Source organism: Lipophrys pholis (genome assembly GCF_963383615.2).
Source record: "Lipophrys pholis genome assembly, chromosome: 18".
Lineage (NCBI taxonomy): Eukaryota > Metazoa > Chordata > Actinopteri > Blenniiformes > Blenniidae > Lipophrys > Lipophrys pholis.
The window spans coordinates 8,670,242-8,695,596 of NC_137646.1; the positions used below are offsets into that span (position 1 = coordinate 8,670,242).

General features: G+C 42.7%; 1 protein-coding gene across 1 annotated transcript in view; it reads left to right on the plus strand.

Moving 5' to 3' along the window:
* zanl (zonadhesin, like) overlaps nt 1-25,355 on the plus strand; it is a gene marked incomplete at its 5' end in the record, with an annotated part of 90,909 nt that overhangs the window by 21,485 nt on the left and 44,069 nt on the right. Inside the window, 30 exons of the mRNA XM_080486682.1 lie at nt 7,334-7,483; nt 7,565-7,830; nt 9,651-9,735; nt 9,859-10,005; nt 10,122-10,289; nt 10,517-10,639; nt 10,719-11,081; nt 11,193-11,386; nt 11,487-11,628; nt 11,822-12,066; nt 12,948-13,096; nt 13,264-13,392; nt 13,569-13,707; nt 13,909-14,050; nt 14,249-14,448; nt 14,578-14,716; nt 15,480-15,596; nt 15,968-16,092; nt 16,822-16,967; nt 17,579-17,722; nt 18,581-18,688; nt 19,922-20,091; nt 20,486-20,688; nt 21,541-21,685; nt 22,845-23,092; nt 23,203-23,380; nt 23,550-23,658; nt 24,453-24,547; nt 24,818-24,994; nt 25,134-25,342. Coding sequence (XP_080342808.1) covers nt 7,334-7,483; nt 7,565-7,830; nt 9,651-9,735; nt 9,859-10,005; nt 10,122-10,289; nt 10,517-10,639; nt 10,719-11,081; nt 11,193-11,386; nt 11,487-11,628; nt 11,822-12,066; nt 12,948-13,096; nt 13,264-13,392; nt 13,569-13,707; nt 13,909-14,050; nt 14,249-14,448; nt 14,578-14,716; nt 15,480-15,596; nt 15,968-16,092; nt 16,822-16,967; nt 17,579-17,722; nt 18,581-18,688; nt 19,922-20,091; nt 20,486-20,688; nt 21,541-21,685; nt 22,845-23,092; nt 23,203-23,380; nt 23,550-23,658; nt 24,453-24,547; nt 24,818-24,994; nt 25,134-25,342 — 4,955 coding nt within the window. The remainder of the gene's footprint in view (nt 1-7,333; nt 7,484-7,564; nt 7,831-9,650; nt 9,736-9,858; nt 10,006-10,121; nt 10,290-10,516; nt 10,640-10,718; nt 11,082-11,192; nt 11,387-11,486; nt 11,629-11,821; nt 12,067-12,947; nt 13,097-13,263; nt 13,393-13,568; nt 13,708-13,908; nt 14,051-14,248; nt 14,449-14,577; nt 14,717-15,479; nt 15,597-15,967; nt 16,093-16,821; nt 16,968-17,578; nt 17,723-18,580; nt 18,689-19,921; nt 20,092-20,485; nt 20,689-21,540; nt 21,686-22,844; nt 23,093-23,202; nt 23,381-23,549; nt 23,659-24,452; nt 24,548-24,817; nt 24,995-25,133; nt 25,343-25,355) is intronic.

Sequence of the window (25,355 nt, forward strand, 5' to 3'; positions counted from 1 at the left end):
CCTTTATTCAACATGAATATTAACAGTATAGAAATGACAGTCCAACGCATTGGATGAGGTTTTGACTGATTATGTCCATCTATTGCTCTGTCTTTGTTTCCTTTCTTCATACTCTTTGTTTCTTTTCTCGTCCGCTGTAATGCAAGTGTCACACACCAATTTTCTAAATTCCGCTCTGGTGGTAATTTTTCCTCTCCATTCATTGACACCTCCACATTTAAGGACATTCTAGCAAGTATCCCTGTAGTGTAGTTCTGGTCTTCCAGTTTTGTGGGTACCATTTGCATTTTCCGGCCTGTTGTTTGTTTGACATGTCCAAGTCATCGAAGCCGACTGGCAACAAGCAAAAGTTCTACGTCTTTCAATCCAGCTCTTGTTAAGACTCCTTCATTACTGACCATAGGATCCCATTGGATCTTGATAATTATCCTCAAATGCTGCTGTTGCACTGTTCTCAATTTGCAAACTTGATGTTGGTACGAAGTCCAACTTTCACTACCATAGAAGAGTAGGGGCATGAGGCACTGATGATAGACCTTAATTTTTGTTGATGTTGTCAGATCATGTGAGTCAAAGACCCGCTGCCGCAGCCTTCCAAAACCACAACATACTGCCGGTATGCCTGTTGTTGCTTCCTCTTTCATCCCGCAATCATCATCGGCAACAAAACTACCATAGTACTTGAAACAACTGACATTAGAGAGTCTGACACCATCTGTATGGAAATCAGTTTGGGTTCCCATGCACCTGGTCTCTGTCTTGGTTGTATTGATTTGCAGTCCCATCTTTTTAGCAAGATTTTTATAAGCTGTGAGCAAAGTCTGAGGTCCGTTTGGTGTATCACTGGAGATGGCTATGTCATCAGCGTATTAAGCTTTTTTCTTATATATTCCATCAGAACTTTGTTCTTACTTTTGAGTCTGAACACAGTGTACAAATTAAGTTCCATTATTGATCTTATTTCTCTCCGCCCACTTTCAATTCTCTGTTCTTCCGTGTTTTGTGTCGGCATTTCCGGTTACCGACAAATTACATTGTGGTGGACGACAGCCCAGTGTTTTTACCTCGTCTATAAAACTATCATAAAACATAATAAACAATCTGCTGCCAGGATATTAAAGTGGGAACACATAAAAACTGAGCTGGGACAATCGGACGAGGCATCATGTTGCCTCATCCTTCCTTAATTTTGACCTCAGAGGACGGCATGAGAAAGTGGATTGTGGTAACTTACGATGATGTCTTCGTCCTGTCGTTAGTAGCTCACAGTCCAGCATCTGATCTCCTTGTGCAGGGAAGCACAGTTGAGTAAATATTTTACTTTGAAATATTATTCAATTTAATTCTGTAAATATTCTCATAACTGCTTTGTAATATTTTCTGCCTTAAAAGCCAATATAACGGGCTGCCTCTGTATCATTTTAGTTTAAAATGTTTATGTACAAAGTTCTTGAAATAGTTCCACCTGCTGTAGCGCGGGGGACATTAATTAACAATGCACGCTACACACATGCATACGTTAAAGCTGCGTGTGCCTGGTGGTAAGGTGTGCTGAAACTGAACCCATGCTGATCCATTGTTTCTAACTAATCGATGTGAAAGGTGGTAGATCCTGTTAAAAACTGCATCAAATAGTGACAGTCATGTTTTGTGACATGTATGAGAACCAAATTATAGATTTTGAGGGTAAATTAGGGGTTTTAGGGGCCGTCCACACGAGAACGCTGGTTCACGTAAACTCACCGTTTTTGGCCGATCATCCACACGAGGCGGTGTTTTAGAAGCCCAAAAAGGTTTTCTTTTGAACACAAGTCCCAGAGTGGGGAAAAAAAGGGTAAAGATCCACTAAAATGTGACTCCTACCAGCCAATCAGCTTGCTCTGCTCTGATTAGAACATTTCAAAAAAGACCCTTGCAGCAAGACTTGAACCAGCTATGCACAATATAATCCACAGAGATCAAACAGGGTTCATGACTGGCAGGCAACTAGCCGGCAATTTACTTCTCCTCTTTAACATAATATTTACACCAAACCACAATCACACACAAGAGGTACTAATATCATTAGATGCACACAAAGCCTTTGAGAGGGTGGAGTACAATTATTTATGTGCAGCTCTTAGAAAATTTGGTTTTGGACAGAAATTTTGTGATGCCCTACTTTACAATCAACATGATGTAGCATGTAGCCCGACTTCATAGTGAGAAGCTCCGGTTGACCCCCCACGGCCAAAAATGACAAGCTGGGAACTTAAAACTTTATTAGAAATATTTTCGTAGTTTATTTTATGTGAGATTTGTTTTAATATGCAGTTAACTTATTTTATTTTTGTTAAGACAAAAAACGTATTAGTTATTTGTCTAAGTTATTCTTTTACAAAGAAAATGGTAACTTCACTTATACTGTATAGCATCTTTTTGCTGAGAGCAGCCCCAAATGCTTTACATGATTCATCACATTCACACACACCATTGGGGCTGCACCTGGGCAAGGTGCTCTCACTCCGATGGAAGCAGTTTTTGGGGTTCAGTGTCTTGCCCAAGCATACGCAGGCACGCAGAGATGAGAATTGACCCTGCAACCTTCCGATTGGAAGATGCCCGCTCTACAAACCGAGCCATGCCGCCCCAAATAAATATCCTACCTTGCAGTCAGGAATAAAAGCTTAATTTCATACAGTATTAAAAGGAAAATGAGGAAATACAATATTGGATAACAGAAACAATAAATAGATTTCAGCCACAATTTGTCTGGAAAATTATTTTATTTAAAAAAATCTTGAAAAAATCCTATCGTGGACATAGTATCAATCGCTTCGTGAATCACATTGAACCTTGAGCATCCCTACTCACTGCTTTAGCTGCTTCGTGGATCCAGGAGGATTTTACTGTGAGCCGTGCTATGCTACATGCTACATGCTACAGTCTGTTGTTGATGCCTTCTGACTGAAAACAAAACCTCCTAACCAACACAGTTTCACACTGAGCCTCTATAAACTAACAGGATAGTGTCAGACATTCAGCAAGCATGCCAAGCCTTGAACTGGAGCAGAGTGAGCTGGGACTAAAATCTGCTCTGTAATTTGCCTCATAGATTGAAGTTGCATTTCATGTGGAAAGACCTTCAGACAGGTGGAGCTGTGATCAGGAAAAGTCTGGACTGGGACTTTTTAACATCGATGTTCTCTCTCTTTTCTGCTTTTCCCTCTGAGTGCTACTTTTCAACCAGTTTCTCATCAGAAACTCCAGTAAAGGGCTAGTATTTGTCCTCATTAGAGATTCCAACCTGTGGTTGATACCTGAGGGGTTTTCAAACTGTGGTTGCCTTCAGTGATGTGGACAATGTGGTCAGCTGGCTCTGAGAGCCTACCTTCTAGCTACAAATAGGGGTCCAAATAAAAGTAAACCCCTGCTATATTGCAGATGGTGGCTCAGTAAAGGTTAGTTTGACTTTATTGTCATTGATATGGACCAATGTCAGCCCTATCTGAGAGCCCACTTCCAGCATACTTCACCAACCAGCTCCTTCGACGCTCAATGGGATGTCACTGTGAACCCCCAACTTTCTGTTTCCTGTTAATCACTTGCTATTAGTTGACAGATATGAGTCTGCACATCAAAGATTTTTCAGATTCAGGAATCAACAGAAATCAAGGCACCTGAGATCATAGCAGTTCCTCTCTCATTATTTTGTCCATAGGTTTTCCACATTACCTGTCATTCAAGGTATAAAATCAGTGTAACTTATAAATACTTCTGACAAATATTTGTGGCAGGGCAAAGCCAATGGTTTCAATCTAATGAGTCATACTAGTTACAGACTTGAAAGCTTGTCCACGTTTTCCAGATAAAGCTCAGTAATGTGGTGGTCAAAGTACACATGGAAAATAAAGTCAGACTGGTTGCTAAGCACAACAAAGTTAGATGACAACATGATTCCATAGCTCACTGTAACAAAGGTGAGGATGCTTCACAACAGAAGCTTCATAACAGGCGAAAAAATGACCCAGCAGAAGCTTTTCTGAAATTTGACCAATCAGATACAAGTCATCATAGCTCTGCTGCTTCATTTTCTAAAATGGTGAAGGGATTTCATTTTCCGACCATTTGAGCAGCCCTCAAAGCACTTTAAACTGTAAATCACATTCACCCATTCATACACCAATGGAGGCAGCTGCCATGCAAACATATTTAATGTCACCAAAAAACAAGAATTTCCCTCCACACACATGTAATACAAATCGTGACCTGCTGAAAAGGTGTGTCCATGTGATCAAAGTATTCTCTTTATTACACAATAAAGTGTGTACTGCATCCCAGAACGTGTTCTTATTTGCAGTGCAGGATTTGATGGGCATCCCCACCCTGATATGAACTCCTGAGAGGTCAACAAGCCCACAATCGCGCTCACGCTGAAGTGAACACACCCTGCTCATATCACTCACTGTTACTTATTTACATATTTTGCAACATCAAGAAACGCAGCAATTCAGCATCCAGCCTCCACTTCAATGGATGCATCCATCCACCCCGTGTCCACGTCGCGTCCACACCCATCCTCAGCCTCTTTATAAAGTGCTCCCATCCGTCCTTCTGTCTCCTTCCTCTGCTAACTGAGTGTTAGCAATGGAGACGCTAAAGTTTTTAATTCTGCTCTTGTGGATGTGTACCTGCCAAGCAGGACAGACACAGCTCAGGTGAGTCCATATTCACTCCAAATTCATTCAATTCTATACCACCAACAATCGGAATCAGAACAATAATTCACATTTTTTATATCCAGGATTAATACACGTTTGGAACATGACATATTGAATTGAAGAATTATTTTATGTAGATTTGCTAATTGTTCAAACTGCCTCATTTATATTTGGAAAAATTACTCAATTTAATATTTGTTTTGTCATTTATATACATGATTGGACATGACACGTGAATTTATGACTGAGCCCTGTGTAGTGAATGTTTGTACTCTACTATGTTGTTGGAGGATATTCTAAGACCTAAAATCACTTTTTTTTCAGAAGGTATAGTTTTTGTTTTTATTATTTATTTATCTCGAAATTGCCCAGATTTCTTACTGGATATTGGTAGTTGTGCGCTGTCTTCAATACCTAGCAGATCAGGTGTTTGAAAATGGTCTTTTGGTCTTTAGTCTTGTGTTGATTGTCACATTTTCAAATTGGAAGCGAGTAACACAGACTTCTTCAAAGCTAAGGCAACATTATTTTTCTTATTATGAGAAGTACAAAGCAGAAGCTTCAGACATTGTCATGGAATTCTAGAACGTATGCACACCCACTATGTTAATCATAATGTTTGGTCACACTCACTAACTTGTTATCATCGGAAGCAACTGCAGTAGTTTTCTAGAACGGTGACTGCGGGATATAATGTGGTGCTTTGATTTCATGTTACAGAACTTACAGCTCTCATTACAAAATGAGATGGTGGTTAAATACTATTACACTTTTAAATTACTATTTCAGTTGTGTTGTGTCATGTGACAGCTTTGTCTTTAATTTTTTAATTGGACACATGATCATACCAACGATAAGTTCATTGCAGTAGAGCCGGACACTGACTGATTTATATATACGTACGTTTTCTAAATTCACTCTGAAAAGGATTGTATTCAGAGCAGCACCAGTGAGAGAAGCTGAGATATAGACACCTGATTAAATACTTCAAATTTACACTGTCATATTTATGTATGTTTGTCTTTGTCCCACATCCATTGAAGCTGTTTCCTTTAACTGTTATTAAAAGATTATTCATGATAAGAAATTCCCTTCTCAAGCCTCTGTACATTTATTAGTCTTGACCAAAGTTTAACCAGCATTTCTTCCTGTATCTTTCTTTTTACAGGCTGCAAAGAACAAAGAGAGATGGTATGTTAGTTTTTTTTATCAGTTGTTTTATCAATCAATCTTTTTGTACGACAATGGTTTACATAACAATATTAATCTGTGCCATAATCATTGTAGCACGTCTTCACAGCATCAGCTTACCTGATGTGTGGATTGAAACAACTTCCCAAAGAGGAAAAACAGTCCAAACTGCCTCAGCTGTCACAGCTCTCTGATAGTTCACTTAAACAGTGTTTTATCAGAAAATTTGGTTTTGTTGTAATTCTTTCCTGTGATATCTGTACAGCAATGAAATGAGCAGCACATCATCTTGTTGATGCTCCTTTAAAGTATTTTTTTCCCTTCACAGCCACAGTATAGTCCTCATATAAAGTTCATAGTATGTACTCCAGTCGTCTGTTTCTGTTTTAATCCCACTTTAAGCACCAAAGCCATTTTTCCAGTATATATTTTTATTACAGATCAGGTGACTCACTTGCACCTTGTCTTTACCTGCAGCTGATAAAGTTTCCGTTTCAAACCTTTCATAAAGATACTCCTGAATAAAAATAAATTTAAACTATATTAGTATGTAGACTCACTCAATGCAGGTTTCGCTGAAAAAATTAAAATCTATTAAAATGCTTCAAACTGTTAAGTGTTTTAACAGCAGCCAAAAAGGCTAACATAGCTAAAACAGCTACAATCTCTTAAACTACTAAAACAGCTGAACTTGTCCAACTTAAAAAAAAAAAAAAGGCTCAAAGTGTAAAATAGTTAAAACCATTTTGAGCTGCCGAGTCTTGTTCTTCTGGACTCGATGCGTGTTCAGATTCCAGACGGACAAAGAACTGCTGAGATGCAGAATATTAACCTCACAAAGATTTACTCTTGAATTGCAAGGCAGTCACACAAGGCCTCAGCTGAGGACTTTGTCCTGGGGAAGTAGGAAGAGCCTAGAATGACGCAGCTTCAGCATATTCATACTCTGAGAGGGCAGTCCTCTCTCACAGTCTACATGAGACTAAAAATGGTTCTTCAGGCTTGATCTGGAGTTAGCATCGTCACCGCGAGGGCCGCCCCTCCAGGCACCTTCCTCTTAGGTGTTGATAACTATATATGGAAAGAATATGTGTACATACAGAAAAAGTGTTGATCAGAAGTTTAACCGCTGTCTTAAAAATCCCTGAGCAGCTAAGACCTTTTGAAATTATAATTGATGCACAACTAAATGGCTGAATTCACGAAAAAAGCTAAAAAAGAGAAACAAATGAAAAAAAAATTAGAAGTAGAAGACTTTTTCCAGATCTCAATATATTTTCTTAAATGTTATTATTAAACACAAGATTTGGTAAATAAAGCTAAACTATATAAAGACTGTGTCTTGGATTTAGATTTTCTTGATCCTGATTTTTTTCTTCTTCTATTTGTAAATAGTGGCACATGAATGTGAGTTTTTTTTGTGTTTGTGTTTGTGTCTCCAGCTCCGGTGCTGACCTCCTGTGACTTCAACCAGAACAGCGCGCCATTCTGCAGCTTCCGTCAGGGCACTTCAGACCACAGCGACTGGATCCGACACAGAGGACCCACCCCGACCAATGGAACCGGCCCCAGTGGAGACTACCCTGATGGCAGTGAGTGCTTCTCTTCACCAGGCTGTCAGGAAGCATTGAGAAACGTCCAGTCATGATTCTGCTGTGTCATTCTGTCCACAGAGGGTTACTACATCTACCATGAGTGTGACAATGTGGCCGATCAACAGAAAGCTCGTCTGCTGAGCCCAGACATCGTAACCTCAGCCTCTCAGATCTGTGTCCAGTTCCAATACTACATGTATGGCGCGGACAGTCAGAATACACTCAGAGTGCTGTCACAGTCTGAATCCAGCGAAACCGAGGTCTGGAAGAAGACCGGCTTCCAGAGTCCATCCTGGCTCAAGGGTTCCGTCACTGTGGCCAAACCCAGCGGTCAGAACATCCAAGTGAGTTTCCCCCCATCAGGGCAGGTTTATCTCCTCCAAGAAAGAGAAGAAACAGGCACATTAAAACTAACGTTCAGTTCTATTATCTGCTGACTGAATTAACCCTTGAAAGAACGCCCTTTAAAATATGTGTAAACTAAAAAGGTTAACATTTAAGTATTCGTGAAGGATATTTCTATACTTAAAGACTTCAAATACACCTTTATATGCAACTACTCCATCTTATCTCTCGCAAATCACATATATTATTCCTCATGAAAAATGATTAAAGATGGTCTATACACTATTCAGTACTACTTTTCTTCAATCCAATGTATTATACAATAAAAAATAAAAAAAATAAAGCAGATGTGACTAATAGACCTACTCTGTGAATGTTTGGAGTTAGGTTGCAGTTGTCTTCTGTTAGTTTTCACATGTTTTCATGTATTTACAATAAATGCATGTCAGCTGTGAACAGGAAAGTGTTCATTAAATTAAAGGAGCGGAATCCTGTGGTGTTTATGTTGAAAATGTGGTAAAACAACACATATCTCAAACACTATATTATTTACATTTCAGTTTATCATTGTATATTGGGATGTATATGTCGGTAATATGGTCACTAGCCTGATTGGTCATCAAGTAGCTAAAGGTTAGTACTCATCCCTTAAAAATGTGGTATCAGTGTATCCCTACTATTTATTTCAAATGTTATCTATAGCCACTTTAACTTCTGTGGCACCACTTAGTACAGGGGTCGGCAACGCGCGGCTCCGGAGCCGCATGCAGCTCTTTGGTCCTTCTGCCGCAACTCCTTGAGCCTCGTTCCCACTGCAGTACATCCCTGAGGCGGTACGGTGCGGTAAGGCAAAGCACACCCAGACTCAGCTGTGCTGCGCAGTCCCACCACAGAGTGCGGTAAAATGTAGGCGGGGTTGTGAACGACACAGGGATGTAACGTCATTACGCAACAATAGTGGCGCGAAGAGCGCAGAAGTTGTGGCCACAGCTCACGTGAGCTGCAGTTTTGCGGTCGTCCGAAGCCGTGAGCTTCCTTTATCTATGACACAGCGTAAAACTTTCTCAATTTAACTGCAGCGTCCATCGCCTGCTGGACCTCCACTCCTGTTACTGAGAGGAGCGTCTGAACCTCGTTTAAAGACTGCAGTGCTGTGGAGCAACAACGTTTTAATAAACCCAGTCAGCAAAACAGCCAGTGTGTGCAAAGCGGCGTATGTGAACAATAACAGGAGGGTTTCTGACAGAAGAGATATTTTGATATTGCTGACTTGATGAGAGTGACGATCGTCACCACCAATCAACAGACGTGTGAAGGAACCATGCTTCATGGTTCATGTTTCATGCTCACAGCCACAGAGAGCGGTAATTAGTCATTTAATGCTAAATAATCCGGAATAACTACTACTGAATAACATCGAAAGCCACACTACTCACACTCAGCTCAAGCATATATGAGCCGATTTAATAATATTATAGTGATGAGGGCGGTTCTGTTCAGTGGGAAATGGGTCCAAATATCTCTTTGAGTGTTGAAGGTTGCGGACCCCTGACCTAGTATTTACGCAGATAAATTTACTGCTAATGATAACATCACTTGTGTGCAGGAACAAGAAGCAACTTTCTCAGGTATTAACAGTGAGGTTATTCATAAATCTCTCTCCTCTCTCATCAAAGGGTTGAAGTACTTGCTGTAGAGTGATCACTGCAGAGGCCATTAAGCTGTTTGATACTAAGAAGTGCATAAAGTCCTGCTTCCACCATCACTGTTGAGACGCACAGAAAAGCTTCATGTTTCTGGGTTTCCTTTGTGAATGCAGATCGTATTCGAGGCTCAGAGAGGCTTCTCCTCTTCCGGTGACTCGGCTCTCGACAACATCGTCATCAGTGAAGGAGCCTGTGAATGTATGAATGCACGCACGTGCACACACACACACACACACACACACACGCACGAAAGCTCACACACGCACACACACGCACACACACAGAGACCATATCAGTGATTGTCGGGTTTTTCTTCCGTAGCGTGTCTCAACGCCTGTGATTTTGACACAATGGATGACCTGTGTGACTGGACCACACACGCTGAGATTGTGTTCGGCTTTTCTCAGTGGACTGGGCAAACAGACACCGAAGGCACTGGACCTGATGACGACTTCTCTAAACCTGGACGTAAGCGATTTGTTTGTATGAAATTTTCACCAGAGTGTCCAGTCCGGACACTGCATGAGAAGACAAATACGTCTTTATTGTTATTTAAAATGCCTTTTCTATCCTTACAAATGCAGTGGGCCTTTATATGTTGATGGACTCCCTTGACTCTATTGCTGGAGAAAGTGCTCAGATCAGAAGCCCTTCAGTGACTCCCTCTTCTGGATGCCTGCAGCTCAACTTTCACTACTACATGTATGGAACCAGCAAAAACATGCAGCTCTCGGTTCATGCCATGACCTCAGGTAAATAAATCTCGAAATACCTCACAGAAAAATGGACAGCATGAGAAAGTTGATCGGATTTGTATATATTTTGCGGCTCTACAGGAGGAGCCATGGGACCGGCTCTTTACAATGTTAAAGGTAACCAGGGAAAGGGCTGGAAGTCTGCACAAGTCCAACACCTGGGAGCAGCTTCTGTCCAGGTAAACACTGATCTTTTATGTTTCACTTACTGTGTATTTGTGCAGGGCTGTGGGCCAACATTCATTTCTCACATTTTGATGCATTTCAGTTTGTGATTGTGGGTACCTATGGAGAAACCGTTCAAACAGATATTGCTGTTGATGCTGTGTGCATTGTGAGCTGCAGTGGTGAGAAACCGACGACTGAGTTCATTTCTGCAATACCAGAGAGTAAGACGAAGGTATCATGCAAATGTTTTATTTATAGGTGTACCAACGCCTTCTCCACCACCTGGAACCACCCCCAAACCAACAACTCCTGCACCGACTACTCCAAAACCAAGTCCTGGACCCACCACACCAAAACCAAGTCCTGGACCCACCACTCCAAAACCAAGTCCTGGACCCACCACTCCAAAACCAAGTCCTGGACCCACCACACCAACACCAAGTCCTGGACCCACCACTCCAAAACCAAGTCCTGGACCCACCACTCCAAAACCAAGTCCTGGACCCACCACACCAAAACCAAGTCCTGGACCCACCACTCCAAAACCAAGTCCTGGACCCACCACTCCAAAACCAAGTCCAGGACCCACCACACCAACACCCACAACAACCAAGCCACCAAGTAAATCTTTTTATAACTGCATTTTTAAATTGATGACTCACCGTCTTTTCTTTAATACATACATTTGTTCTTCCAGTTATAATGTGTTGTTTTTATTCCCTTTGTGTACAGACCCATGTCCTCCTAACGCAGAGTATATAGAGTGTGGTCCAGCTTGCATCCCTACGTGTCAGGAACCCTCTACCAACTGCACTGGCTCCTGTATCAGTGGCTGTTTCTGCAAACCAGGGTTTGTCTTCAAGGGTCGTCGCTGTGTGCCACTGGAGCAATGTGGCTGTCTTGATGACGAGAACAACTATTATGAGGTCCCTTATCCTTCCTATTATTGCGAAGTACTCTCATTCATATTGATTTAAAGACTGAATAACTTGTGATTTCTGCACACATTGTTAAATTTTGTTTCAGCCTGGTGAGGTTGTGTTTGGAGATGGGTGCACCAAGCTGTGTCGCTGTGCTGGAAACTACACTCTGAATTGTGTTGATAACGCCTGTGAACCCACAGAAGAATGCAGAGATGTAAATGGCGTTGCAGGATGTTATCCAAAAGGTATTTTCTAACTTCTCAAGTCGTTTTAGTTTTTGTTTTGAGTGGCAGTACAGTAAAGTGGTGTATGGATGGATGGATGGATGGATGGATGGATGGATGGATGGATGGATGGACTAAATAACCAATCCAGTCACTGAGACATAGTTATCTCAAAATATTTCGTGATGCAGTTTCTCATTTCTTCTTTTCTCAGATACTTCCATTTGCATAGCATCTGGTGATCCTCACTACACCACCTTTGACAGACGCAAGTACAACTTCATGGGCAACTGCAGCTACCTGATGTCTGGGCCCTGCAATAAAACAGCTGTGCCTTACTTTGAAGTCCATGCAGACAATGAGAATCGCTTTAATAGACCCACCATTTCCTATGTAAAAGCTGTACATGTGTACGTGCACGAAGTAAAGATCTCCATTCTCAAAGGTGGCACTGTGCAGGTAAGAAATGAGGGGAGGAACTGTGGAAGTGACACATCATAGTCTAACAGACAAAAAACTAAAACATTGGCAACAGTGTAAAGAAACAAACTCTCTGTTTTTTAACTGGAAGAAAGGTTCAGCAGAACAGACTCTGATGCAGAACAGGGAGAGAGAATAGAGCAAGAAAAACTAATTATGATGAAAAGATGGAGTTTAAATGCTTGGAGTCAACATCCAAACAAGAGGAAGGAGTAAAGAGAAGTGAAGAACAGTGTGGAGTCAGGAGGACTGGATGGAGATCAGTGTCAGCAGTGATCTGTGGTAGAAGGTCCAGGTAGGCTGAGGGAGAAGGTCTACAGGACAGAGTGAGAGCAACTCTGGGGTCTCCTATAGAGAAGGCAGCTCTGACTCCAAGACAGGAGGCTGAACTGGAGCTGTGAGAGCTGAGGATGAGGAGGGTTTCTCTGGAACTGAGCAGGATGAGGAATGAGGACATCAGATGGACAGCTCATGGTGGACACTTTGGTGTTAAAGTGAGAGAGCATGGTTTGGTCATGTAGGGAGGAGAGGTGAGAGCTGTGTAGGGAAAAGGCTGCTGAAGATGAAGAGCATTAGATGTAAGTCAGTGAGGAGGTTTGTGGATGGAGTGATGGAGGACATGACAGAGACTGATGTGAGGCTGGAGGACATCTGCTGGGGTAACCCCCAACAGAAATCCCCAAACATAAGAAGACTCATGTTCTTGATAAAAACTTAATAGATTTGAGAAATGTCCATTTTTACTTCTTATCAAAGTTTAAAATTAGTGACTAAAATGTTTTTATCTTCTTTTTTTTTTAATTGATTGTTATTTCCTGTCTTGCCACATCATGTAATTCACATTTACGTTTCTTATTCAGGTGAATGGAACCAATGTCAACCTACCCGTGAGTCCAGCTCCTGGTGTTTCAGTGTTGAAGTCAGGAAAGCACTACACTGTGACCCTGAACTTTGGTGTGACTGTTCGCTATGATGGCAATCACTACATGGACATCAAAGTCATTAAAGAGTGAGTGAAAGCTGAAGAAGATTCCTCTTCACACTGTGTTACCACATCCTTCTTACCCCAGGCAGAGATATCTGTTTGTAGTAGACAATCATAACATGGAGGTCTGAACGAATTTGTGCTCTCACGTCCAATAAAGTCACACTGACTTATTTTCCTTGAATTGGCAGCTTTCAAAACCAGCTCTGTGGACTGTGTGGAGATTATGATTTAAATGGGAAAAATGATTTCCGTAAACCCGATGGAAACTTGACGACCAACCCCAATGAATTTGGACACAGCTGGAACACTGACCCAGAGTAAGTACTGCATGCTTACAAATATGAGAGGATGTATACATCTGTAAATTATTATTATTATTATCTATTGATCTAATAAACTTTAAGGCATTATTTCTTTAGTTTGAACAATCTTTTCCTGTAAAATAGTTACAATGCTTCACAGAGCTTCATTAAGCTGATATCTGCACAAACAGGTGTAATAAGAAACCCAACACGACCATCCCCGGGTGCACTCCAGATGAGCAGGACGATTATGAGAGCTCGGGATACTGCGGCATCCTGCTGGACAAGAACGGACCATTCGCTGTGTGTCACCGCAGAGTCAACCCCAATGTACGCACACACACACACACACACACGCATGTATTAGTCAGTGTTGGCTCATCAGAATGGAGTGATTGTATTTATGGAGGCAGGAGGAGTTTCATTCCTTCAGATAAGGCTGTAAAGTCAGGTCGAAACCAGAACTGATGACAAAGTCAGATTTTGTGGTTTTAGAAGGAAGTGTCACTCAAACTGACTGTGTGTCCCCAGAACTATTTTAAAGACTGTGTCTTTGACCTATGTGAGCTGGATGGAGCCAGGCCCATTCTGTGTGAAGCCATCGAAGCTTATGTCAACGAGTGTCAGGACCGAGGGGTCACCATCGGACCCTGGAGGAATGAGACCTTTTGCCGTGAGTGTTGGATTACTGACTGGATAAAGTGATGTGATGGGTTTTAATCTTGCAAGAACTGGAAAGCAGTTGATTAGGTATCCTTGAAATGTTTGGTCCTTGAGGTTTGTGCTAGCAGGAAAGCTTCAACCTCTCTTAAGCAAGGCCTGAGGCATTGAGTTGTAACTCTAACATGGACCTCCACCTGGTGTCTCGCAGCATACACATGCCCTCCTAACAGCCACTACGAGTCCTGTGCGGACCCATGTCAGGAGACCTGCTCTGGGATACCTCCCTCCTGCAGTGGGCTGAAGTGCTCTGAGGCCTGTGTGTGTGATCCTGGTTACGTCCTGAGTGCCGGCAAGTGTGTGAAGAAGAATTCATGTGGCTGCAAACATTCCAACGGACAATACTACCAGGTACACAGCAGTGGGCCTGTGTGTGCGTGTGTGCATGTGTGTGTGTGTGATCATAGTAAGTGTTCCACTTTCTATCCCGGGAATGTTGATACAGATAACAAAATGTCTGCCGTGTTGTTTGTGTCTCAGCCTGGAGAGGAGTTTTATGTGGAAGACTGTAAGCTCAAATGCCGATGTGATGCTCCCTTCATTACCTGCAAGGAATTTGATTGCCCCGCAATGCACGAGTGTAAACTACAGGATGGGGACCTGGGCTGCTATCCCACAGGTAAGTTTCACTCGATCCGGCAGACAGGTGGTCTCTGAGCTCTGTCCACCAAATGTACACAGTATTATCTAGATCAGCTTGTGTTCTGACCCCTGTACTGAGGGTAAAATAAGACCAGACGGGCACTTTGAGGGCTTGGAGCTCCAGTCATCGTCAACAGTTCCCCAATCACAAATACAATTATGTTGAGTGCATCCAAGTGTATTCTTAACAAAGACCAGGCTAAACTTGGGCGTCCTTTGAACTAAAGTCAGTTTAATCAGGCTCATGACATGATAAGAAAAGCTTTAAGTGTCTGCTGTTCCTAATTTGTGGCACATTTTCTACAAGAGCAGAACAGTGCAAACTAGCTAGCTAGCTTGCTGCTGCTGGTAGCATGAAATACAAACCATGATGTTCTTCCTGAATTAAATGTCTTTATCCCAAGAAGTTAGCATTAGTCTGAGGAGATACACTGTAGTGATGCTTACAGATGTCAGACTGCACAAAAAACATTAAATGTGGAGATTTCCAGTATGAATCCTGTTTCATACGAACCGTGGGATTGTAGCTGAGATTGGACTTAATCTGTTCTAAAACAGCACAGGTACTCCGTCTTCAGGAGTATTTGAGAAGTTCAGTGTCTCTGATGACTCCACAGTTTAGCTGGGTTTTTGGTGAACAGTGAATCTTGAAGGCTCATTACACGGCTTGAGGAATGGATGCAGGAGGTGGGTGCAGCTTGGTGAAGTTGAGGAACCTTGTTCCTCTCTTTCTCTCTCAGGTTCTCAGGACTGTGTGGTTTCTGGAGATCCTCACTACACCACCTTTGATAAGAAGTTCTACACCTTCATGGGAACCTGCACATACACACTGGCCAGAACCTGCAAAAATAACACAGGTAAGAAAGGTTCTCAATCTATTCATAGATTCATAGAATTTATCATCAACAAACCTACGACATGTTTCCATGAAAAATATCATACGTCATACGTGTGGCGTCATAATTAAAAACAGAAGGAAATTCTAAACCACAGTAGATGTTACAGGTACACAGACATGTTTTTACACAAGATGATCATCAGTATCTTGTGTCAGTGTAGATTCACATTCAACGACACATTAAAAAAAACATCGTAAACGTTTCTGTCAAAGTCTAAACTCCACATTTATCACAACAAGCAGTTCAAGTCCGACTGGAATACTTAAACAAAACCCTCATAATCATATTCCACACAGTGTTTTTATGGGGTCTTGTTGGTTCCTGTGCAGGTCCGTGGTTCTCTGTGGAGGGGAAGAACGAGGAGAGGGGAGTAGCAGGTGTGTCCTACCTGAGGAAGCTCTACGTCACCGTGGATGGAGTCACAGTGACTCTGATGAAGGGCCGGAGAACTCTGGTCAGTAATCACAGAAACACTGGAAAGAATCCCAGCAGCACGTGAAGCCGTTTTATCTCCATACGAGCAGAAACCTTTTAGAAGCTGTCAATAAGAGAACTCGTGAGCTGATACATGTGCAGAGCTGGCAGCTGGAGCTCCTTCACCATCAGCTCTAATCCTGCTCCGTCTTTAAATTACATCTCAAAGCCTTGTTCTCTTCACCTTCTCACTTCATCCTGTTCTTTTCTTCCTCTTCAATACCACAATCCCAGAAGTCTCCAGCTTTTCCTCGCCTCATTTGTTTGATCTGTGGTGAGATCAAAGGATTTCACTGTCACTCCCTTAGTCTGAAATCCTTGGAAATTGGAAAATTGAACCCTGTTGTTATAGAATGTTATCAAACCGTTTAATTTTAGCAGATTCTTTGAAACAGCAATAACAAACATAACTATGTACCACTTATTGATGAAAAGGGGAACCAAAATCACGTTCTTTAGTTCATGTTTTCTGTCAGAGAAGATGCCTTTGTTTCTCACGTTGCCTTTTTTCCGTGTACAAATCATAAAATGGAATTTGGTGTCAAAGGGACAACAACAAAGGAGTTTCTATTATTATGAGAAGTGTGACATGTTTTCAGAATCCTGCACAACATGTACATTTCTCAATGTCCAGCTTGACTTTAACATGAGACGATTGTTTGTATGATCCCAGTTTAATATTCCCTGTTTGTGTGTCTCGGTGGGACAGGTGAATGGGATCAGGGTGGCCCTCCCTCACTCCCCGTCCCCCCTCATGTCTCTGAGCATCGCCGGCCAGTTTGTCACCCTGCAGACCACCTTCGGTCTGAGGGTCCGCTGGGATGGAAACCATTACGCCCAGATCTCAGTGCCCAGGTGAGCATCAAGTGTCTGATTGTGTCAGATGAACGAAGCACTTTGAATTTCTTTAGCTGTTGGTTTTGTGCTATAAACACTTCCAAAGTATTTTTTTCTACTTTGGAACAGTAAGAACTATTGAAATGATGTATTTGTTCTCAGATTAATACAAAATAGGGCGGAAAGAGCTAAAGAATAAAAATCTCCCAAAATTAGTTAATGACCCAAAACTGCCAAAATCAGTAAAAAGGTTCAAGTCAGTAAAAAAAGTTAAAACCGCTAGAAAATGTTGAAAGGAAGCATATGAATGAGTCAAAAAGACAAAAACAGGAATATAAAGTGTATTGTACTGTAGTATTTACCCAAATTATTTGGTGCTCCTACTTTTAAAATGGATAACAGAATATGCAGTTTGTGTAAAATGAGCCCAGCATCAGTGCAAAGCAGCTGAAATGTCAGAGTTCATCTCTTTGTAATGAATCCTCTGGATCCTGCCATGGTTCTGTATGGCTCACTGATTACTCCTGAACAGGAGCACATATTTGTTAGAATATCAGTGTTTGGTCCTGTAAATCTTCTTAAGACGTCTTCCTGAAAGCTGCTAATCCTTCTGGTGTCTGTGCCTTCAGCTCGTACTTCGACCAGATGTGCGGCCTGTGTGGAGACTACGATGGGAAACCAGAGAACGACTTCTCCAGACCGAATGGCTCCGTGGTGGGAAACGCCAACGACTTTGGGAACAGCTGGCAGACAGAAGAGGACGAAGACGACTCGTGAGTGTCCAAACCTTTATTCTGTAATCTGTGCCAACAGGTTCAGATGAGAGGCAGCATGGAGCCCAGCTGCACGTCACCATAGAACACACACACACACACACACACACACACACACACACACACACACACACACACACACACACACACACACACACACACACACACACACACACACACACACACACACACATACACATACAATTACACATACACATACACACACACACACACACACACACACAGTCAGCTGGATCTGGCTTCAGCAACTCTGAACAGGATTAAGTTGTATCAAAGATGGATGGATGGATGGATGGATGGATGGATGGATGGATGGATGGATGGATGGATGGATGGATGGATGTGTAAAGAGCTCACATGTCTGTATTTTAGATTAAAAATATGTTTCCTTTGTGTCACATGGAAGAGAAGAATATTTCTTAATAGTTGATCTGGAACTACTGGATTCAAAATGTTTTCATTCTTCCAACTGCTTTATGTTTGTATGTTTGAGGGAGAATGATATTAGAGCCTTATTTTATTTTTGAAGTTATAAGTTCAGTCGTTTTTATTGTTTCTACAAGCTGTGACTGAAAATGTCATAAAGCCTTTGTTTTTGAGATTTACAAAATATCCAACAACTTTCTATTTGTCAGTAATTCTCAGAGAATAAAGATTGAGCGATATAAGTATTATATGTGTGGATTTTCTGGAGCTTTTACAATGCAGATTAAATAAATCACTTTGCAGTCAGAATTGATTGAGAAAAACTCTGTTGTGTTCGGTCTTCATCAGCTGTAAATCCTCCTTCAACTCCTCCTGGTTTTGATTCCTGCTGCTTTGTCTTGGTTTTATCAGGTGTACCGAAGGGTCCAAGCCTAACCCCGACTGTGACCCCAAGCTGGAGGCTGAGGTGGTGAAACCGGACAAATGTGGCAAAATTACTGCCACTACTGGACCCTTCAGGTGAGACCCGAACTCACCTGCTCCAGACACCTGACGTACATCTAAACCAGCCACAACCTTTTCTTCTGCTCTTTTTATTTTTATTTCTACTTTCTTATTGCACTTCATTTCCTCCACTGAACTCCATAATATAATACTTTGTACTTGCTGAGGCTCAGACCTTCCAAACATTGCAAAGAAAACTCAAAGAATAACGCATCCAAACCCTCCTTTAATTACTGTGTCTGCCCAAAGTCACTCTCATTATTCTTGTTAATGTTATTTTCAGCTGATTGTGATTTATACAGGATTTTAGCGTGTTATAAAAAGTCTTATGACAGAACTTCAGAGCAAATGACCTTAAAATCTTGACAGCTCCTTTGTGAACCAAAATGAAAATGTTCTCACTTCATCCGCTTTTCATAAAACCTATGAGGAACTTCTGGAGTGTAAATCAGAAACATCTTGAGTTCGTCACTCTGTTCGACATGACCACTTTAATTGTATTCTTATTTTCAAATGTTTTTAGTCTGAGTGAAAAAACAAAGTCACCAAAACATTGTGTTTTCCACCGATTCACCTTGGTGGTTCAGCCGTTTTGTTAAGGTCCCAAACTTCTCCAACCCCTCAGAGAAACCTCCATTAGAGGCTCCATAACGCAGTTTCACGAAATGTTAAAGTGTGTTTCTGTGTTTTATTAAAGAAGAAGCATTTTCTGAAGGTTTGGTGAAACACAGAAATGATCCACCTGCAGCAGCATGAATTCAAGCTTATCACAGGCTGGTCGCACGCGCAAGGTGACGCCTGATTGTTTTTACGCGAGAGTTTTTACGCGAGAGTTTTTACGTGAGAGTTTTTACGTGAGAGAAGTACTCTCGTGTAGTTTGAACTTTGAAATTGGTGGTTTCCAGATGACTTTGTTTAGCTCTGGGTCCAAAGGCCCGAGCTGATCTGAGCAGCGTCAGCACTTGTTTATCTAGAAGGTGGGTCCGTATTACACTGGACAAAGGCTATCTGACTGAGTGAGAATGCCTCAGTGGTCATTTAGTACATGTTTTACTCCTGCACACTCCCGTTGGAGAACGCCCTGTCCATGAAGCATTTCTTACAACAAACTGTTCAAATCTTGCAGAGTTTTGAAAAAGATTGGTTAACTTTGACAACAACCGGTGTTAAAAAGCGCCATGTCATGCTGTAGTTGGGAACTTTTAATGAGAAGGTTGTGACCTGGATGGTTTTCCTCTGCTCTTTCAGGGAGTGTCACAAAGTGGTGGATCCCACTCCGTTCTTCCAGAGCTGTGTGTTTGACATGTGTCAGTTCTTCGGCCAGCAGCATGTGCTGTGCGACCAGCTGCAGGCCTACACGGATGTCTGCCTGAGTGCCGGAGCCAAAGTCCACCCATGGAGGACTCCAGACTTCTGCCGTAAGTCCCCCGCACAGGAAGGTCCTCTTTACATCACTCCAAGTTACTGTGCAACCTCATATTCTGCAGGAATAACTCCATAGTGGAAAAAGAAATCTACAAAGAAATGAACATGGGTTGTTGTTAAAATGACTTTATTAGGTATCTTGAACCATCCTGAACCATCCGGTTCAAGGCTCCAGCACATAACATAGCGATGGCATCATTTCAAGCATACCTACGGACAAAGATTTGTCCCAAATAATTCTTCAAATGTGTTATTCTGACTTGTGTTCTTAGAACTGAAGTCAGTTATGAATATCCTTCCCCGCATTAGCACAAGAGCTAACAGCACTCAGGTGTTGAACAAAGTAAGGTCACTGATTCACCTTTTTCCTCTTGTGTCCCCTCGCAGCCCTGAAATGTACTCCCGATAGTTCCTACTCCCTGTGTGTGAGCTCGTGTCCGGAGACGTGTCTGGGTGTGGTGGGACCACCAGGATGTGAGGACGTGTGTGTGGAGGGATGTCAGTGTGACCCAGGCTTCATCCTCAGCGATGACAAATGTGTGGCACTGAAGGACTGCGGCTGTGTGGACCACAGTGGAAGTTATCACCCTGTGAGTGGAAACAGCCCCAAACAACACCCCACACACACCTCAGGTTCCCCCTGCCACAGCCCACTGGTGACAGGGTGGCTGTATGATACAAGAGATCAATGAAGGAACATCCAACCAACACTGTGAAAAGAGATTAAAAAAATACAGTAACTTATCGTCACATTCATTGGTGAAGAGTCCTGCAGTTTCAGGTGAATGACGTGTCAAAGATTCAAAGAGCAGATCTTAAAAAATGTCTTCTGACATCAGACATTACGTCCCTGGTTGTTCTGGTTTCCTGTATATCAAACATATACCTTTCTGTAAATGTGTGCCATTCCTCATAGCGTCTGTACCACAGCTCTGCAACTTGATGACCAAAACAGTCCTTTCTACCTTTTTCTACAACATGTCTCATCTCAAAAAGACAATAACACAGCTCAGAAGGTTTATATTCATACGTTTTACATTGTGGGCCAAAAAAAAGAATATCTTTTTATTGAAGTTGAAGTAAATGTAATATTTCCAGTTGGCGTTCTTTTTCAGAAGTACCTAGAACAGCTTTGCAATATCTAGAACTTCTCTGTAAGTCTTTGGCAGTTTCTTGTTGAACATTCAAAAAGAGACCAGAAGGTCTTTAGTGATGAGATAAAGATAATAATAAAGTGAGAGAAACTTATTGTAAAAATGAAGTTACATGTTCAGGAGCAGAGAGACCGATGAAAAGAACAAAGAAGCTCCAGAGAAAATGTATCTGTGGATGAAGCTCAGCTGTTTGTTGGTACACAGCTTCACAGAGCCTGTGCTGATATGTCAGAACTCTTTCAGCTGATGATGTGTGGTCATTTCTGATTCGTGCTGTGTGTTTGTCAGGCGGGTGACGACTGGTACCTGGAGGGTTGTGAGCAGAAGTGTGAGTGTCTCAGTGGAGGTCTGATCCAGTGCCAGAACACCACCTGTAAACCAATGACTGAGAGCTGCCAGCTGCATGACGGACAATATGACTGTCGACCTCTCGGTACGTTCAACTCAGACACCCACAGGCTGTGACCACATCCACACCAACGATCCCAGTAACAACCTCCCTGTAAACAGGTCTGTCACTTGATCCTGGTCTGAGGGGGCCCATCCAGCAAGAACCAGAGTCATGGTTCATGTGTTTCTCAACAGAGTCCATGTCCTCACTGCTTCTGATCAGGTCTCCATAGTTGGAGTCAGATTCTCCTCACTGTGCATGTCTGCTAGGTAGCGTCATCACGTGATGCTTCACGCTGTTTAGAGAAAGAAATGGAGTCAGAACTGGACTGGAGGACTCTGAGCAAGAAGAAAGTTTCTGAGTGTTCCATTTTCTAAAGAAACACAACAAACTAACAAATCGTCTTCAGTACTTCCTGCTAAAGCTGGATGTGGGATCAGGTGACCGTGTCACAAAGCATTGTGGGATTGATATTGTTGGTGCAGATGAACCTGATCACTATTCCGTCTTGATGGAAATGGGACAGTGGGAGCTCTCGGTCAGAAACTTTTCAGTCAGATTAAAATTAAGTGACATGCAAACACAGTTCTTCACAGACTCGGGTTCAAAATGTTGTTGGTTTGAGTAACTTATGCCTTTTCTAAAATGATCATTTGTCAACTGTTATATGACCAAAGTTCTCAGCTCCTCTGTTCCTCCTAAAACTGGACATGACTACATCTTCTGTGTTTTACTTTCCCCGACTTTCCCCCTCAGCAAATCTTGGGCCATAGTATAGAATAAAGCTGTGTGAGAGGTTAAATAGCAGGAGGATAAGAAACCTCCGCCTCTAAAACATATGAGACATTTTCACAGCCAAAGCACAACTCCAACCCCAACATGTAGGGTTCTTTTATTCAATGTACTTTCCACTTTATGGACACCACCTCTCATGTCTTACACACAAACTAAATAACGAATGTATTAAACTACTTAGAGCTAACCACTGCATCACTGTATTTTGAGAACTTTACCCATGAAAACAAAATGATCAGGAGCTGTTCCGCCGAGACACTCCAGAAGTACTTTCTTTTATTGGTATCTATTGCACAGCGTGAAATGTCTAAAATAAAGCAGCTTGAATTGTGCTTGAAGCCACTTGTTGTTCTTTATGTGAGAAACTTCAGGCACAGTTCAGCTAATTTCTTATTTCTTTGGACAGGAAGTGGAATATGCTCAGCAAGCGGTGATCCTCACTACAACACCTTTGATAAACACACTCACCACTACATGGGTGCCTGCTCCTACACGCTCACCAAACCCTGCAACGTCTCCTCGGACATGCCCTACTTCACCGTGGACACTCAGAACGAGCACCGAGGAAGCAATAGGAAGGTTTCCTACGTCCGAGCTGTGGTGGTCAACGTGAACGGCATCGAGTTCATTCTGGGTAAAGGGCGTAAAGTTCAGGTGTGTATAACCTGACAGAGAGGATCTACCGCTGTGCATCTGAAGCTCTGCATTATTCCTGCTGTTTGGGGAGAAACAGCTTAAATGTAATCAACTGTGCTGTTCTCCAGGTCAATGGTACAGCAGTCGTACCACCGGTCACCTCCATCAGTGGAGTTAAGATCTACTTTAGTGGAAAGTTTGTCGTCCTTGAGACAACCTTCGGCCTGAGGGTGAGATTTGATGGGAACCACCACGCTGACGTCTCTGTGCCAACGTCCTACAGTGGCCTTCTCTGTGGCCTGTGTGGTAAGAATGAGCGGCTCCACAATGAGATCTTCATATCATCATGACTTATTAACCACATGAAGTGATTCCTTCTGCTTCCACTCAAGCTCCAAGAGAATCAGAAAACGTCTCCACAGGCGTCCCTGAATGTCTTTTTCCTGACTGATCTCAGTGTTTGCTGCTCCTACAGGAAACTTTAATGGAAACTCCAAAGACGACAACCTGAAACCAGATAATACACCTGCTGCTAACACCAACGAGCTTGGAGAGAGCTGGCAGGTTCCTGACCCCCGGCCAGAGTGAGTCCCTCATTGCTCACCTGCTCATCTACACCACCCTATGATCTGTACCGTGGATCAGATATCAAACTCATTTCAACTCACAAACTCATTTCAGCTTCAGTATAATAACCTACAAAAAGTGACAAGTCAAAAGCTTTTCTTTCATTTTATAAAAAAAGTGCATGAAACAAATATTTCTGGGTTGTACTTTTTCTATCAACCATCGTCCATCCATCTTCTATACCGCCGCATAAACCTGTGCAGGGTCACGGTCCAGGAGCCAATCCCAGCTTACTATGGGTGAGGGCAGGATACACCCGAGACAGGTCTCCAGTCCATCACAGCGCAAACACACACACACACACACACACACACACACACACACACACACACACACACACACACACACACACACACACACACACACACACACACACACACACACACACACACACACACACTCACACTCCCATTCAAACCTCAGGGCAATTTAGGGTCACCAAACTTAACATTGTACGTAGGGACATTTGTGAAACTTATAGCGCATGTCCAGACCTGCGGTGTTAGCATTAGCATTAGTGAAAAGTTGTGTCTCTGCTCTGGAGGAGGCTTTTCATAAATTTCCTTCTAAATCTACTCAGTCGACTTCTGATCACGGTACACAGGATCTATGTGTGATGGTCATGAAACTACAAGCAGACGTGATGCTGCAGTCTGACGTGTGACTGACACTCATCATTGGGGAGAAAATATTTAACAATCGTAGAAAATGACTTTTATCAGCTTTGAATAACACACCACTTTCTCTCCAGCTGTTCTCACGGAGGAGGAGAGGAAGACTGTGACGACAAAGTGGAGGAAGAAGCCCAGAAACCCACCAGCTGTGGAATGATCACTGATCCTAATGGTATGAAACACACACACACACACGCACACGCACACGCACACGCACACACACACACACACACACACACACACACACACACACACACACACACACACACACACACACACACACACACACACACACATACACACACACACACACACCTAACAGTAACTTGGGAGTTCACTGTGTTGCTCAAGGACCTTCAACATAAATCGAAATGAAATCCAACCACCGACTATCAATTAATCACACCTTTTCATGTCGTTCACCTCTTCTCTTCGTCCTCAGGCATCTTTAAGCCCTGCCATGCCGTAGTACCTCCAGAGCCTTACTTTGGAAACTGTGTGTACGACATGTGTGCCACTGGAGGTGAGACGGTGGCACTGTGCCAGGCCGTCCAGACCTACGCTGACTTGTGCGCCGCTGCAGGAGTCAACATCGCATGGAGAAACAACACCTTCTGTCGTAAGTCTGACTGTGTGTTGGTCAGCTCATCACTGTGCAAGCTTACCAACGACACGAGATCATTTGAGTTTAGTGACATGATTTAGTTTTTGAGGAGACTGAAGTCAGCAGTTGAGCCAAACCTCTCCCCTCCTCCCAGCTGTGAAGTGCCCCTCAGGCAGTCATTACCGCCCCTGTGGACCGGCCTGTTCCCAACCCAGCTGTCAGAACCCTGCAGGACCCGGCGGTCCCTGTAACCAGCCCTGTGTGGAGGGATGCTTCTGCAACGAGGGCCTCGTCCACAGCGGAGACAAATGTGTCCCTCTGGACCAGTGTGGATGTACTGATGAAGACGGGAACTACCGGCCGGTAAGTGTGCTTC